At 40.1% G+C, this 17,368-nt stretch overlaps 1 protein-coding gene across 1 annotated transcript in view; it reads left to right on the top strand.

Annotated features, from left to right (window-relative positions):
• Positions 1 to 17,368, top strand: part of gphnb (gephyrin b) — a 160,192-nt gene that overhangs the window by 58,519 nt on the left and 84,305 nt on the right. Inside the window, exon 3 of the mRNA XM_044107236.1 lies at positions 12,506 to 12,675. Coding sequence (XP_043963171.1) covers positions 12,612 to 12,675 — 64 coding nt within the window. The 5' untranslated portion in view covers positions 12,506 to 12,611. The remainder of the gene's footprint in view (positions 1 to 12,505; positions 12,676 to 17,368) is intronic.

The following is a 17,368-nucleotide window of genomic DNA, read 5'->3' on the forward strand; positions in this document are numbered from 1 at the left end:
CATTCAAGCTTTACATTTTACAAGGGGAAAATTCTTGAACAACCCAATTACATTGAAAATATAGGACCGATATTGTGTGAGGAGAAATATTAAGTGTTTGTTTTCACTTCCATTCGGAGGGCAGGGTACGACATCAGTAAAAAGGCACCTGATCTGTCTGCTTCGGCGCAGGCCATGTTAAATCTTTTAGAAAATTGACCAGAGCCATTTTAATGTCATTAAGATACAAATTGAGTGCAGTGCCCACCTCCTCCTTGTTTCTGGACAATGCAAATGTCAGCCATGTCTTGCTAGCGAGAGAACAGAGCGAAGAGACAAGTCTGGTGCACAGGCCTCACCTTGTCCCCTTCAGGACAGAGGTTCAGGAACAATGTGTGTCTTTTTGTGTATCTGTTGGGTGGAAAGGGGGGAGGGTGTTGTTGTACAGCAAACACACAATCCCACCTTTCTTCCCTTCTTTCCTCCCTTCTGCGGCACTCTGTGGTCTCCTGACCATTCCCAAGTCATTTCAATCTAAATGCAAATTTCATGAACCTCCCACTAAAAAGACGGATATACGTATCAAAGCCGGTGTGTTATTCATGTGTGGCGTGGTGTGGCGCTTACCATAGCGTCTCTACTGCGTAGGCTGACCATCTCCCCCTCAGAAGCAAAAAAATGTCAGCATTCTTTTCGTTTCTTCCATAATAAATGCCTATATCCTCTCTCCTTTTTTTTTTTTTCATTTAGTTTCTTGTTCTTGCCAAACAGCATTTTTCATAAAAACTTTTCTGGAGTTTCAGTCCAATTTGTTTTATTGTTTAAACAAGCTCCGACACATTCATGCTTAGCCTCTTCCAACTTCCATTTAGACACTCTTGAAGTAGATGTAAATACTCCATGTGGTTTTTCACCTTCTTTGCACTAAACAGCTCATTGAAACTTTGTGCATGCTTGCAGACCAGCACTCATCACTTCCTGTAAGATTGTTGTACTCGAACACACACTCACACACACACAAGAGAAACACTTTACTTGAGAATCCATCTTTAATTTTTTTTTCTCTCATCTACTTTTATTTTGCAGTCAGCTGGGGTGAGTACTGGAGTGATAGGTGGATAGAATGAGGATAGGTGCACTGAGAGCAAGGTGGTGGGGAGGCTGATGGAAAGAGGCACGGTGCCCCGGGGAGGCTGCGCTCCAGGGGTTGTTAACATGCAGGTTGCATATTTCCGAATTGCAGAGCAGCCTTACCTTGCAGCAGTGGGTCACTGAAGCACTTCACCCCTCTACGGGTGCAGCTTTTCAGTACATATGCATGCGTTTTGGAGGGAAAGTCTTCTACGTGCGTGTGCCTGTTTACGTGCGGATGTGTATCTAGCCACGCCGGCAGCAGCAGCAGCTGCAAACGTGAAGCACTGATGTGAAGGGATTTTTCTGCCTCTCCCTCTTTCTCGCACTGCAGCAAGAAACACTCATCAAACTGCAACACGCATCTCACAGAAGCCCTCGGATACAGCAGCAGCAGCAACGACGGCACAGAATCAGCTTCCTGTTAACACACAGACGTGACACAGCGACAGCCAACAGCTTAACACTCTGCTCCCCAGCTGGCTTTGCTCTCAGGTGGGCCACTAAGGTCTGCCAGATAAAAGCTTGCACTAAAGGGTATCAGACGTTTTAACCAGAGGGGCGACGCTCTCTCTTTCTCGCTCTCTGTTGCATGCCCCTCCATTCAATATGTGGCTTTCATGCCCGAGTGTGTCCTTGATAGGTCAGGTTCAGTCGTTGAATGCTGGGCCTGCACACCGTCAACATGCGCTGGGGCTCTAAATGTGCTTTCCTTCTTAACATCCTTGTCACAATCCTCTGCACTTGTCACAGCATAACACCAACTGCATTGTCAGAAAACCTCCCCGTTGTCGTTATCCAATAACGGTGTCATGCAGGGGTCAGAGTTCAGGTTATGGGTTGTGCATGCAATTATGTGGTTGCAATGCTGTGACTTTTGATAAATGTTAAGCTTCTCCCGCTTCAGTTTTGACCTGTGAGTGTTTTGAGTGCCAAAAAGAGACGGTGGGTGGGAGAATGCTGCATGACATAAAACTTCTGTTGAATTTGTTGTGGGAACATGTCTGGAAATGGCTTGTGTTGGAGAATGCTAGAAATACACACAAGCATGTCTCTATAACATTCATACTGTATGCAGATAGAAGCAACGATGCTATGCTTTAAAAAAAAACATCGTTGCATCTTGTACTTGCACATTTTGTCAGTAAACAACCTCAAGCAACTCTGTAATATAATTAGGATAAAGCGGTGCAAAACTGAATAATACAAGGAAAAGGATCCTTTTTTTTTTTTTTTCAAAAGAAGAAAAAATAGAAATCTGAACAGTCTGAAGTGCATTTGTATTCAGCTGCCCACAGTCAATAATTCATAAAGCCAACTTTTTGCCGCAGTTACAGCTGCAGGTGCTCTGAGGTTTATCTCTACCAGCCTTCCTCAACCAGAGACTGAAATGTTGCCCAGTCTTTCTGCAAAACAGGTCAAGCTCAGTTTGATTGGATAGCTGGCATGTAGCAACTGTAATTTTCAAGTATTTCAAATTTGCGTTTGAATTCTGGACTTTGACTGGAAATCTGCCGACATAATATTATTTGGTGCAAAGGTTGTGGCTCTAGGCATATTCCCATCATCTCTGACCAGCTTTCTTTTCCTGCTAAAATCAGCATCGATATGTTTTATTGTGAGAATGCTGAAGAATGTGTTAGCTGTATTAGTTTTTTGACGGGAAGGAAGGTTAGCTTTGGTGTTATCCAACCAGAAAAAAGTGTTCACTTGTTTGTCTCCTACATAGCTTATCCTCTTTGTTCATACAGGCTTCCAACAGAGTACCTGAGCTGTGGATATGTGCATGTCCTCCAGAGTTACCATAGATGCTATCACTGCATCTCCAATTGTTCTCCTTCCCTACAATCTGAAATAGTAACATGAATTTGTGCTGTGGCAATAATTCTTTCATTTTGGGGTATTGTAGTAAATATTAACATATACTGTTTGATTCTCAAACTGCTTTTTAATGTTATAAATTAAAAAACATTTTAATTTATAGAAATTGTAACAAAACCAATTTTAGGATGACTCTTTGCTGAAGACACATTCAACGTCTGAGTTGTGCAGCCTTTTATGTCCAACAAAAAGTATTTCTGTAAAAATTGCTGGTTGTTAAACTTAAATTTAAAGAACAGTCTAAAGTAACTTATTCTCATGTCTAAGAATTATCAATCAAATGTTGAAAAAGGCCTGCTTCACTGGGCAAATATTCAGGCTGACACAATATTCAGAGACAGTACTGAGTGTAGTTCTTCCCACATTTGCAAACAATACATTCTCACAAAGGTAAGTAAATATAAAGAAGGTAAATCATGTTGTTCTGTCAGAATAAGTCTTCTTGAGCACCTATACATGATTGTGACTGTCTTTGTTTTAATGCAACCATTTAAAATGTACTGCAGGATTTGCTCTTCATGTAGGAAGACCAGTTCCAGACGAATACTGTAATTCATCCCTGGGGTTACTTGTACATATCAAAGGGGACTTTCACTTTGTAGATTGATTTTTATTTATTTTTTTCCTTTTAAATTCTCACAAGAGCCTCACTTTTGACATTTGCAACTAGCATTCCTCTTTGCTTTAATATGGTTCAAGGTTGAATGGAGCATGTTGCTGTTGGGAATAAACTAAACTGCCACCCAGGATCTTTGAGGAAAACTCATGCAGAGGCATAGCTCTCTGTTTCAACTTCTCTGGCTTCGTTGTTGATCTCTGAGCCCCTGCAAATGTAAAAAGCATTACAGAAATAGATTTGCCACATCCATGCCAGTATATTTTCTGAGCAGAGTCCTTTTCAGCTGGTGATATGGCTTAAAGCTTAAATCCTCTGGCCGTGTGACGGGCACACCAACACAAATAGGCCAAACTGCGACGGGTTCAGGGTTTAGAGAGCCAAAGATGAAGAGGTTGCTGAATATTAGTATTTCTCAACAGTCTCCTTGATACTAAATATTTCTATATGCTAAGATTTTTTTTTATGCATTTCATATTCAGTTAGTATTAGCAGTTGCATGTAGTCTGAGAAAGTGACCCTGTTTAAATCATATAAATATTTATAAAACACTGCCAGTTGCTCTGTCAGCATCTCAGAATTTTACCCAGATTAAAAAACGGATTAAAGTTTCATGCAGATGAAAGATCACAAAATAACTATGTGAATGCTGTACTTAGGTGTGGTCCAAAATAACCTTTAATCTGTAATTCCTTTCTGTGAAGTTTTTCATACACTTATCACAGACGGTTTATGAATGTCATTTTTTCCCATTTTATTAGATTTGAGCCAACAAATGGGTTCGCACACATTTAATTAGAATTTTCAACATAATAATCCAAATTATACATGCATCTCTAACTCTATACTTTCTCCCTAGCAAATAATAAAGTTTGCTTAATGTCAGTTAAGTGACACTACAACGGTACATTTTTTATACCGAGATTCTGGCCCAATCGTGTCTGTTTTTGACCACTTGGTAGAAATCGGAGCAGTCATTTTCAACAGAATCTTTTAAATACAGTCAGCAACTTTTCAATAGAGTTGAGGATGCAAATCTCCAAGGGCATCGAAGCTTCAATCAATCAATCAATCAATAGTTTTGATCACTTCACAAAAAACATTCTCTTGTAATAATTCATCTACATGAGTGAAGAGGAGCAGGAAGAAGAAAAACTTTATAAAAACCTGCCCCTTTCTCAATAATTACAAAATTATTTTTCCTGTTTTCATTGCAGCATATGTAAAATTGAGAATATAAGTTACAAATAATATATCATTTCCTCATTAACTCAAAAGTGTATAACTTTTTTTTTTTTTCTTTTTTTTTGGTTTAAAGTAGGAAATTTTTTTGAATCCTCATCCAAACTATTTGACAATTTGACTCAATGCACCGAAATGCACAATTGTTTTAAAGTAGTCCGCACAGTTTTACTTTTGAAATCATACTTCCTTCTGTTATTTCTGTCACTTGAGCTCAAGACAAAAAACTTTCGTAAAGCTTAATGTTTCTTTTGAAGCAGCAACTTACCTCTTTGTCAAAACCCTTCTACTTGATGTTAAACTTAAACTTGGTTGGTTTCCTGGTACTGACTTGACCTTTAAGCATAGTAAATAAACTTTCAGTGGGGTTGAGATCCAGGTGTTGGTAACCTTCCAAAAACCAGTTTTAATGTGTCCTTGGGATCATTGTGTAACTGAATCACACATATCCCAGTTTCAATCGTCTGACCCTCATTATTATTTTTTACAAATGCACCAACAAAAGCCTAAACTGTGCTTTGGTGGAAACATTGATTTAAAAAAAAAACAAGTAACTCCCCCAGGCAGATGCAAGTTTCAGTTTTGGTACATTAAATTATTTACCTGTTTCTGTTGGTCTTGGCAGAAAACAAAAAACTTTTTAAACTCTACTTAGATAAATATTCCCAGCTTGTTCATCTTAAATTGTGAATTAATGCCTAGTCTTACAAACACAGACTGTATATTATTTCTTTCACTCATTTTCCTTTCTTTATCACTTATTTTGGAAAGTGTTTATAAAAGGTTGCGTGCCTTCCTTCACTACATCGGATCTTTTCCACATGACTGGCTCATTTTTTCTGACTGGCCTGGATGTGAGTCAGGGCTCCTGCGGTGAAATAGGAGACCATGCAGTGGTCACCTGGGGTGACAGCAAAGGGTCTTCATGCAAAACAAACTTAAAAAGAAAAAAATCAAAGAAACTACCCTGAGTGCAATTTTAGGAGCTGCTGATGGGAGCAGGGAATGACCCAGGCCAGAGGGGGGGGGCAAACTGTGAGGCTTCTGCCCCGACTGTCAGGATGACTGCTTGGCTACTTGATTGACAGGCTGTCAGATTGATTGTGTGGTTCTACAGCTGTAGTAAAGTGCCAGGAGGCACGGATGATGCTCAGAGGTCTACCAAAGGCCTCAGTGACCAAGAAGACATGTAGATCTAGCTGCCATGGCTCTTTTCCTGTCCCTGCAGCAATTTTACTTGCAAGATGAGGTGGAGAGGCTGGAAATTATATTAATAAGGGGGTATGGGACTAAAGGGCAGCAGCGTGTAGACATGGGCGTTCCAACTGGCTGCAACGTGTTTGCATGTTAGAGCTTCAGGGGAGGAGCTCTCTGCAGGAAGGTGTCCAATCCACTCAAGCCACGCTGCTGATTCCTGGCTTCTGCATCCGCTCGCAGGCCTTGTCAGGTCCAGATTCACTCTTCCTCTGCCTCCTTCTAGTTTCTTACCTCCCCCCTCCAAAATGCCCACCTCCAACTCCACCATGGAGCTGACAGCTTGGCCCCAACAGCTCGCTAACCACATTACCTGCACTCACCATAGTCATTATCCTGCACTGGACCCACTGGAGCTTGAAAGTCATTCCAACTTCTCTGCCAGTAGAGGTTAATAGGTGTGTGGATGTGAGATTACATCCCAAAGGCTGCGCGGCATCGAGCAAATCCGAGAATTAAATTCTTTCCAGGGAACGGCTTGGAGGGACAGATGCCAGAGGCATGTTTTTTTTTTTTGTTTTGTTTTTTTTGTTTTTTTTCCCCCTCCCTCCTTTCTCTGTAATTCAGTTCACACTACCTGACTTGCATGTCAGAGCTGATGATTAGAGACAGCCACAAGTGTTCTGAATCAACAGTGCATGTCCACTCCTGGAGGATATGGTTCTCTTGTGCTCAACCTTTAATTACGTTTGAAATTTTGTGCCATTAATTTATTTTAGTGACTTATTGCTGGTCATATAGAAGCGGACATTTTTTATTTCAACAAAACCTGAACTTCTTTAATACATTTCACAGAACTATGGCTTCAGGTTATCATCAGTCTTGATTTATCTGGTAATGAACAAGAAAGTAGAAAGAGAAAAGGAGAATAATATAAGGTGGACTGGTCAAAAAATGTTGGATCTATGGTTACTAGATGTATAAAATGCATTCCCCAGAGGTCAGATTACAATTGATGGGGAAAAAAAGCGCAATTTAGATAGTTTAAGTCTGATTTGACATGCGTAAAGAAAGCGAAATTCATGCATAATTCATGCATAGGCCTGAGTTTGGTCTAACATCAATTTATTTACAACTGAAATGGGAGAAGCTAGTAAATACATAAAATCTGATATTTATAAGCTGTTTATAAGAAGGCACAACCTTTTTTCAAGTAACATACAGTCACTCAGAATACTGAAGTAAACCTTGTAGCAAATGTAAAAACAACCAGAGAGAGAAAAAGATTGATTTATTTATTGATTTATTGATTATGTGATTGTGAGGCAGCTTAGAGATGCAGATCATATGTTTAGGGGTCTACAACACAAATAAAATTTGCAAAGTCAGCTTTTTTATGGCTTCTTACAAACACAGATATGTTACCACCTCTGTATTTCACTCTGTGTGCCACAGTTTGATTTCCTTAAATCATTCACATAAAAGTAGTTTTTTTTTTTTCTTGTATTTTTTTGGGGTAAAAGGTTTCTACGTTTTTCTCCACTGCATTAGGAGCCAATTACACAGCTTAAAAAATGACCTCGGTTAGTGTAGTGTCCGAGGTTGTTTATGAGGACATTCTGCTTTTCAAATGCCAGTCTTTTAATTATGCAAATGGACTACAGGGAGCATGTGTAAACATACAGCCCCCCTGTCTTGTTTGCACAATGCCATATATCCTGAGAGTTAATAAAGACAGCCCGCCCTTGTTTCAAATCGATACAATTTGAAATATGAAATGGCCCTTTCAGCTGCAGCAAGCCTCCCCCCCGTCGGTATCCCTCTTCGCATCTCAGGCCTTCAGTCTCCTTCCCTGTCCTCTTTTTCTTTTTTCCCCTGTGGTCCAGCTCTGTGCATGCCGATACTATGAGACACTGGCCAGCTTTAGCGAAAGCAAGTCCACACCACATTGCATTAATTCTGAGCAGTAAGAAATCCGGTATCAGATGTAATGGGTTTGATTCCAAAGCCCTGCGGGGCAGTGTTCAGCGCTGCTGTGGTGGTGGCGGGAGTCGGCGGATATCCTGCACTCATAAGAAAGCTGCCTAATTCTCATATGCATCCCCCCGCCCCCCCCTCTCTACTTCTCCCTCTTCCTCCATTTATCTGTTTCCTCAGATGAGCGTATGTGTGCTCCAGCATGCCTTAGACCCGTACCAACCTCCATGTCATGTTGTTGCCAAATTACTGCCTCTAAAGAAATGACTTTGTCTCCAGTAGTCCTTAATTAACTCTGTGCAGCTCATTCACAGATGGATAATTGTTTTTTCTGTCTTCCTGGCTGACATTACCTCTTCAGCTGGGGCCAGATTTAGACAGGTATTCTAGAAAAAAAAAAAAACATCAAGGGATAACACTGAACAAGCCCGAAGGTAAGTTTGACTATCTTGGTGTTTTTCTTTGGGAGATATTTCAGTAACCACTGCAGGGCGCGTTTCCAAGACGGGCTATGACTGGATACAGGAATAACGGCGTGAGCCAAAAAAATTACCCTCTACCTTGTAAATGACAGAAACGCCTCCACTCCCTTTTACAGAACTAATATGCTGTAGGCCAATCAGATGCACATAAAGTTCAATTTGATGTTCAGCAAGATGTCTTCTGCATGAGGCGATCAGGTATCATAAAATGTGTTTAACTTTGCAGAACTCTTTAAAATTAAAAGCTGAATGTTTTATCATGCGTTAAACAACTTTAAACTTTTCAGTTGAGCAGCTGGAGCTGGATCAGTATTGAAAAGTTTTAGGGTCAAGTTGCTGCATGTTTAGTTTTTTTTAATTATTTACATAAAGATTTGTTTAAACCCTTTTATTGGTCATTTCAAAAATCATCTTCAATAGCATAAACAATAACACGGTATCTGAAAATATGGCACAATGCATACATTACCCTGCAAAAGTACATACACCTACAACGTCTTTGCATTTTCATCAGGTTCTAACTACAAACGTCACTGAATGTTATTTGGATTTTATGTAATAGGCCAACATGAGGCAGCACATAACTGTGAAGCGGAAGAGGGAAAAAATCACTTTGCTTTCCCACACCGCCCTTTAAATAATGATGGTATGAAATTGTATTCGTGCCCAAACGTTCACTCACCATCTTCCAGGGTACGTGTCAAACATTACTCATCTAAAGGCAGATGTTTTGGGGGGGTTTTGCCCATTATTCTTTGCAAAGCTCAAGTCCCACCACAGATTTCTGGCTGTTTAGTGTTATGAATCCTCATAGCATCATTCTGCCACCGCCATGCTTCACAGTGGGGATGGTGTTCAGGGTAAGTCCAGTCTGAATGACCTGCTTCACTTTATGCTCTGAATTTGGGAAAAGCATTTACTTTTTATTCACATCTGACTTGAAAAAACTACAGGACCATACAATCTTCAACAATTGCTTTCCAGACATCTACACCAATGTCTTAGATGAATAGAACAAAAGTGTAACTTTTTTTTAATATCTTCTCCACAACAGCTGTATTAATGCAATAGTCAAATTACACAAAGGTAGACTCTCTTTTCAAAACTTTATTCATAAAGCTATTTTTTTACCTTTCTCAATTATGTGCTATTTTTGTTTATCAGTCAAAGAAAAGTCCTTATAAAATGCACTGAGGTTTGTGGCTGTAACTTGGAAGAAAGTGTGGAAAAATTCACGGGATATAAATAATTTTGCAAGGGACTGCATGCGTAAAGAAAAAAAAAAAAACAGAAACCCACTGTTCTCATGCCAGACTACTCACCTGCCTGAAAGTGTACCACAAGCAGATCCGACGTTGCATAATATGAACCCAACCAGCACCACTCGCCCCCCTTCCTTCATCTGGCAGGAAGGGACTTCCCTGTCTGAGCGCACCATGAACTACAGGACTGTTTACTTTAACAACTACTTCTTTCTGCTGAGGCTCTTCTTAACACTGGCATGGATACAGTGGTGGGGTCTTATGACTGATAGGCCTCCTGGCTTCTTCTCTGATTGTTTTCTCATTTGTGTCTGAGTTGGATTTCACTTCTACCAAATGTTCCAATTTTATATGGCTTGCAACAAGCCATATAACATGTTCAAAGCTTGAAGTGTTGCTACTAATTCAGTGACTTCTGAAGGCAGTTTGTTTCACTGGATTGTATTTAAAGGTATCAGAGTAGAGGGTTCAGTAAGGATGCATGATCCATTTTTTAGATTTTTATTTGCAAAGAAGGTTTGCAAATAAACCCACAGTAAAATTATTAACTACTTTAATTTAGTCAATCATACAAAATCTTTGTAAATCTTTGGTCTGAATGCAAGAACATTTGGAAAACTGTAGCCACAATATGCTTTATTTACTTTATTAGCACTAGTGGGAAAATCTGTTTTTTTTTTTTGTGTCTTTTTTTCGTTGTAACACAATAATATTCATATTATTCATAAACTCCCAAACACAACATTGTTATAGGGGGAGAAAACTAATTTGTCTAAATAAAATCAAAGTACCTCAGAGGCAAAAATCATGTTTGTTCCACCTCAGGGTCTGAGATATGATAGAGCAATTTTCTTCAAGTAAGTGCAGCTGTTATATGTGGAACATTTCCCATAAGTTAGTTATTAATTCCTTTAAGTTATCTCTGCTAGTCCCAGGCAAGAGTCAAGCAATGCATTAACACAATTTGCCCTTGTGAAAACGGATTACTGTTTGAACTTGGAACACGAGGTTGTAATTAATGTAATATTTTAGATTTTTTTTAAACTATTTAATCCTGTAAAACCCCATGTTTAAAATAAGTTCTTGGCTAATCTTTGAAGATATACATATTTTGTTTGTAACAGAAAAGTGTACATTTATATAAGCATAAGAATGTTAACTACTAAACCATCTGTACCAAGAAAAAAAGAGAAGTTATCTGAAACGAAGTCTTTATAAAAGCCTGGATTCTCTCTTTTGTGTCTTTGGGAAGGATATATCTTTTTGAAAAAATGGATCTTATTTGTGTATAGAGGGTAGAAAATGTGCCATTTCTCGCTGTCATGTCACAAGACGCAAACATAAGTACGTTACCGAGGTGATCTTTTTTGGAGTTCTTTCATTTCTGAACATTATTCCTCTGTTTCTATCAGAGCCTGCATGCCTCGCTTAATGAATTATGCATACTGATTGATTCCCAGCAGATGCTGGAGGATGGACCCTTTCTCCATGAAAATAAACAAGAGAAATTATACACCATGGAAGCATGCAGGGAGTCTATAAATAGCACCTTGATGCTTGTTTAGCCCAGGGATGCAAACTTGCATTTTTACGGGTCAGACTGAAGTAATGCTTCTGCATTGGAAAAAAGAGCCGTTCATTTGTTTGAAAATGGAGAAAATGGTTGAGTGAGGAAGTTGTGTCTGTGTCATTGGGTTCTTAAGATAAACTGATTCATTTGATTATGGATAAAATGTTAGGGACCCCATAGAATTTTTTTTTTCTTTTTTTCCCCCCCATATCTACAGCATGATTCTACATTCATAATTTTACAATAAGATGGTTAGGTTGTTCTGGGTAATGTACAATGTTGTTCTACTGCCGCACAAAATGTTTGGTATGTATGCAAAAAGTTCAGTTGTGTTCATGTGACCAGATGATCTTCCTCCACATGCTTTGACACCTGCCTGGCTTGTAATAAAGTTCAAAACTTGATTTTTATAACTTTCTTTCCACAACGGGCTGATTTCTTCTCACTCTTCTATAAAAGGGAGAATTCTGTAGTATACAGTAAATATTACTGGTTGTGTAGGTAGAGCACAGAACTGTGGATCTCTGATGTAGAATTACATTTTGATTGCTTTGTTGACAGCCATGTCTTGGTACGTTTGTAATTCCATACACTGTTCATTTGAAGTTGTAGGACTGAACAGTGGGTCATAATGCTTTAAAATGTTCCATGGCTTCTTCCCTGACCTGTCCGTTGTCTTACTAGGTTGTTATGATGCTGATTATTTTTTCTCATATTCTCCTGCAAGCCTCTGAGGGCTTCAAACAACAGCTGCCTTCACGCAGAGATGCAATTGAGCACAGGCGGACAATATCTAAATATTGGATCACTTCTGAAGGAAAATTGTTGTTTACAGATATAGGAGCAAATTCCAAAATACGCTTGCTTTTTCGAAATTATGCACCACATATATTATATAAAATTCCAATAAAATACATTGACGTTCAGCGTTGTTCTGTGACAAATCTGGAATAATTTAAGCAAGAGTGGTCGGTATGAGAATTAATCGAAACTACAGACTACTACGATGGCAGCCGGCCAGCTGAGTGATGCGTGCGGTTTTAAACCGCCCCATCATCCAGCCCTGCTTCTCTGTTGGCGTCCCAATGATCACTCGGCTCTCTACTCATCGCGTCTGCTGATTTTTTTTTTTTCTTTTTTTTTTTTTTTTCTTTTTTTTGCTGTATTCCAGCCTTCTCTCCTCCTCATCCTCCCCTCCCCTTGACTCTTCCGAGTTCGATGAGATCGGCTCTGGGCCCTGCCGTGAGTTCTCGGTGCGGGCGACAGCGCTGCTGAACATGGCGTCAGACGGGATGATTTTAACGAACCACGACCACCAAATCCGGGTCGGAGTCCTGACAGGTAAACGGCACAGCCGCCAATCTGTTCCTTCACATCGTTCTCATCTTTCGTTGGGTTGATTTTATTCCGGCTGTCTGTCTTGATCTTTACAGATGTCTGCTGATTTTTTTTTCTTTCCCTACTTTGTGCGGCGGCTGCGTCTCCGTTTCTCGCTGGTTTTTTTTCTCTTTTTTTTTTTGCATCCTCTTGGAGGCGACGCAGGCTTACAGTCTGGATTGTTTCCCTTTCCTCTCATATTTCCTGTATACATGAGATCCATGCATTTAAATCGGTAGACATGCGTTTTGCACTGTAAATGTCTTTTCCAGCCGTGCTTCCCCCCACCCTCCCCATCCCCTCTGCTTGGGGAAAAGGCGCACAGTTTATGTGTACTGAATAATTCATGTCTCTATCAGCTTGTCAGAGCTAGAAAAAATATTACAGCTCACGGTTTGTTGTTGGATCACTGATAAAGATGCTCGAATTTGTGTTATTGACATTCAACTGACCACAGCGATTTTTTGAAGTGTTGCTCACGACAGTCGCGTTAGGTAAATGATGAGCGCATCCTTGGCCTTTTTTTTTTTTTTTTTTTTTTTTTGTTAAAGAGCAGGACGTGATGTTTGGACGGAAATCTTATTTTTTATTTATTTTATTTTTTTTTATTGAATACAGACATCAGATGTTGCATATGTTGTGTGAATAAGGAGAACTTTGGCTTGATGAGGTTCCCCACGCCAGTAAATCCTGGCATGCTTATTTAATTCAACGAGTTTACGGCGGGTCTCCAATGTTGGAAGCGTTATGCGGATGGTGTTGGAGCTGGTCGCCGCCGGCCTTCATGTCTCCCATTCTTTACATCTGGTGTGTGTGTGTGTGGGTGGGTGTGTGTGCGTGTGTGTGTGTGTGTGTGTGTGCGTGCATTTGTGTGTTGCTTTGTCATGTTCCTGAGCGTCAATCAGGCGAATCCAGCGGTTGCAGTCATGATCGGCGAGTAAATCAAGCAGATTTTTCGGGGAATGTAAAGAGGGAGGGGTTTGGTGGAGGTGATGGTGCTGCTTGGGTGGATGCATGATAAATGCTGTCCAAAGAAATACGCTCCTCTACCTCCCCTTCTCCTCTCGGCTTCTTTCCTTTCTGTCCATCCTGTGTGAGGCAGGGTCGATCAATATTGCAGGAAAGCCACGCACGGATCCCCCCACCCTCCCACCTCCCCGCTTTTCCACACATACATGGATACGGTAGGCTAGTCCCTCCATATGTAAATCCGCAAAAGGAGGAGGCGGAGGTGGTAGGAATCACTGTGTAAGACCCTCTACTAAAATCTGCCAGGGAAACCCCCACTACCGTCAACACTATAGCCACTCGTCTCCTTCCTCTCACCCCCCTCCTTTCCTCTACGCCGCGTTGGAAGGAGGGAGCGCGCTGTCCGCGGTGCTGAAATCCAGCGCCGCTCACAAATCAGTGCGGCACTCAGAGCCGGCTCAAAGTTTTATGAGAACCTGGGCAAATCTTCTTCTGGGGGTCAATTTTTCACTTTCCTAATACTCATTTTAATACTATGTTAAAGTATACATATTTTTTTTTATCTGACTAATTTGTGCTCTATTTTCATTTTCACTTCAAGAGAATAGTGAATTTGATCTGCATTGAGTCATTTCTTATTAATTTCTACAATTAAAGTTGAAGTCAAAAGGGCTCCGATCTGACAGACTAGAATTGTAGAGTTGTTTTTAGTTCTTAGCTAAAAAGCTAAAAACAACAGGTGTGCTAATGTGTAATGTACTAATGGCGACTCAACCAATTACATGGAACCCATACGTTGTGGAGGTGACTTGTTCAAATGAAGCTGCCAAATTAGGGAAAAACATTATAAAAGTGACATTGAATGTGGAATGGTTATTGTTGCCAGGCAGGCAGTTTCAGAAGCTGCTGACACAGTATGCTTTTTTCCCCTCTTCACCAAACCATTTCTCTTGTTCAGAGAATTTCCAGTGAGTTGTTGTTGTTGTTGTTGTGCAGATGAAATTGCCTCTTTTTGTTGCCAGAGGAGAATGGGCAGACTTGTTTCAGATGAAAGACAGCAGCAGGTTCAATAATCCCTTGTTGCAATAAACAACACTACACTAACCCTACAGAAGCTGAAGACCAAACCAGGTATCGGTCCTGTTGGCTTAGAAAAAGGAAACTGGTGCTACTGGACATGCCCACCAAAATTAGAATATACCAAATTGCCCAATCCAACAAGTTTCCATTTCAGCTATGTCTTTAAGATGGCCATTTCAGCTTGCTTTGTATCATTTATAAAGGCTTGTGGTGGTTCTGCATCAGTATGGAAGATATTTTTGGGCAAACTTCTGGTGTCTTAGTACTAATTGAGGGTTTCTGAAATGCCACACCCGTTTCATGAGTATTGTTGACCATGTTCATCCTTTTATGATCAAACTGTTCCCATCTTCTGACTATTTCCAGTATTTCAAAGCTCAATTCATCTCAAGATGGATCACTGTACAAATATGCACCTTTTGAATGTAGTGAAATGGTGTATTTGAGTCACGAATATTCAGCCAACAAATCTGCAGCAATCATTTAATACTGGTTTGTCCCTGTAGAATGAAATCTCTGAGGAATGTCTAGAACTACTTGTTGAATGCATACCATGAAGAATTAGGATAAATAAAGGCAAATTAGGGTTTTGAATGGAAAACAGGGTCAAACCAGGTGCTAGCAAGATGTACTTAGAAAGAGGCCAGAGAGTGTGCTCTCTCTCTTTTTTTTTTTCTTTTTTTTATGTGAAGCCTAATAAGCAACAAGTTTGTTAACTCAGACTAAATATGCTGTTTTGGGATGAATTTTTTCATTCCCAAACCACTGCAGTGCAGACAAAAAGGATCATACTTGCTGAATTACAAAGTTAAGCTGCTCTTAAAATATTTGCTAACACAAGCAGCTCAAACCACCAAATTATCTTTCATATGTCCATCACCTTATAACCACTGTGGTTTCTATCTCGTATGAGAGGGACCACATTATGATGGTTAGATAAATAGGTACGACCTCTAAAACTGTAGCCCTTTAGTCAACAGTGATAAACCCAGGACAGGGTGATGACCCATCTTGGCATTTAGACAAGCAGGTTGCTTACATGTGCCTGGACAATTTTGCTTTACTAAAAGAATATCTCAGTATAGAAAACTAATTTTTGGCTTTTTAAATCTAGACTGCATCCAACATCAAAGAAGAAAGGCCAAATTGCTGTAATAGTATGACCTTCAAAAGTTTTGATTATTTACATGTCACTGCCTTGCCTTGGTGTGCTTGGGGTGGGTTAATGTAAATGAGCTAGTTTGTCACATGGAGGTGCACAGTTGTTAGTGTTGAAAACAGCAGATAGCTGGCAACACACTGCACCCAAGAGCAGCAAAGGACATGCAGGCTCGGCTCTGGGACGCGTGAGCAGCTCCAGGTAAAACGCCTTTCCAGGGCAGTCCTATGTCCTGCATAGAGGTAGGTGGTCAGGGAAGCACAGGAGTAGCTGCCCCCTGCCGAAAGAGCCACAGCATGAGGCAAAAACTGCTTTGCACCAAGAAGGAGAGACCCCTCCAACAAGGCAGGCAGGCAGCAGCCCACTGCTGCAGCCGGAAGTTGGAAGGACCAATGTAGGGATGGCACGTTACTATCCCACCTGGGTGGCCCACCAGAGCTCAGCTTATTCTATGTGGCCGACACAAAAACGCCACCACCCCCGATGCTGTCTAATATATATATAGTCTATTAAACAAGGAGGTATAATCATGCCTGAAAACCAGAAGTTATCTATTTAAATATTAGCTACTTGTTACTAATATTTAATGCCCAAATTTACAAAGGTGTGAAATTGGTGAAATGAACATCACTTGTCTGTTCAGCAGTAAATAAAAAGTATCTGACATAAAACAAGTTAAAAAAAAAAAAAAAAAAAAAAAAAAAAAGAACATGTTGTACTTACTGCACATTTCAATATTTACAAATAAAATTAATCCAAAATTTGGGGCATTCTCTGGTGGCGTAGAGGGCAGCGCGCCCCACGCTTGGAGGCCTTCAGTCCTCAACGCGGCTGTCGCGGGTTCGATTCCCGGACCCAACGACATTTGCTGCATGTCTTCCCCCTTTCCTGTCAGCCCACTGTTGATTAAGGGACACTAGAGCCCACAAAAAGACCCCCTGGTGGGGGAAAAAAAAATAAAAAATTATACAAAATTTAAGGAAAGTTGACCGGAAACTTGTCAGAACCTGCAACCTAACCTTCTGACTCTATTTGATCACCGACAAATATGAAGCAAAATACACAGAAACATAAATTAAGCAGAGCTTATTTAATACATTTCCATATATTGTTTGCTTTAAGAAAGCAGTATTCCTTTTACCTGTTGAACTGAATTAATGTTATATTTAAGTCGCAGCTGAATGTTGACCATTTATTGGTGTTGCACTAAATAATACAAAATTGCTATTCTTTAAATGGCATAGCATTGCAAAGTACTGCCTTCAAAAACGGGTCTTCTGCGATATATAAATTACATAGATTTTGAGTTTTAATTATTTTTTGTATTGTAATATTTTCGAATCACTTTTTCTACACTAAAGCTCAGTGAGCACTAACAAAATCTGCATGATTAGGAATCTAAAGGTCAGAATAAATTCATGTCATGTCCCGTCATTTCTATTAGAGCCC

Source organism: Gambusia affinis, linkage group LG22 (assembly GCF_019740435.1).
Source record: "Gambusia affinis linkage group LG22, SWU_Gaff_1.0, whole genome shotgun sequence".
Lineage (NCBI taxonomy): Eukaryota > Metazoa > Chordata > Actinopteri > Cyprinodontiformes > Poeciliidae > Gambusia > Gambusia affinis.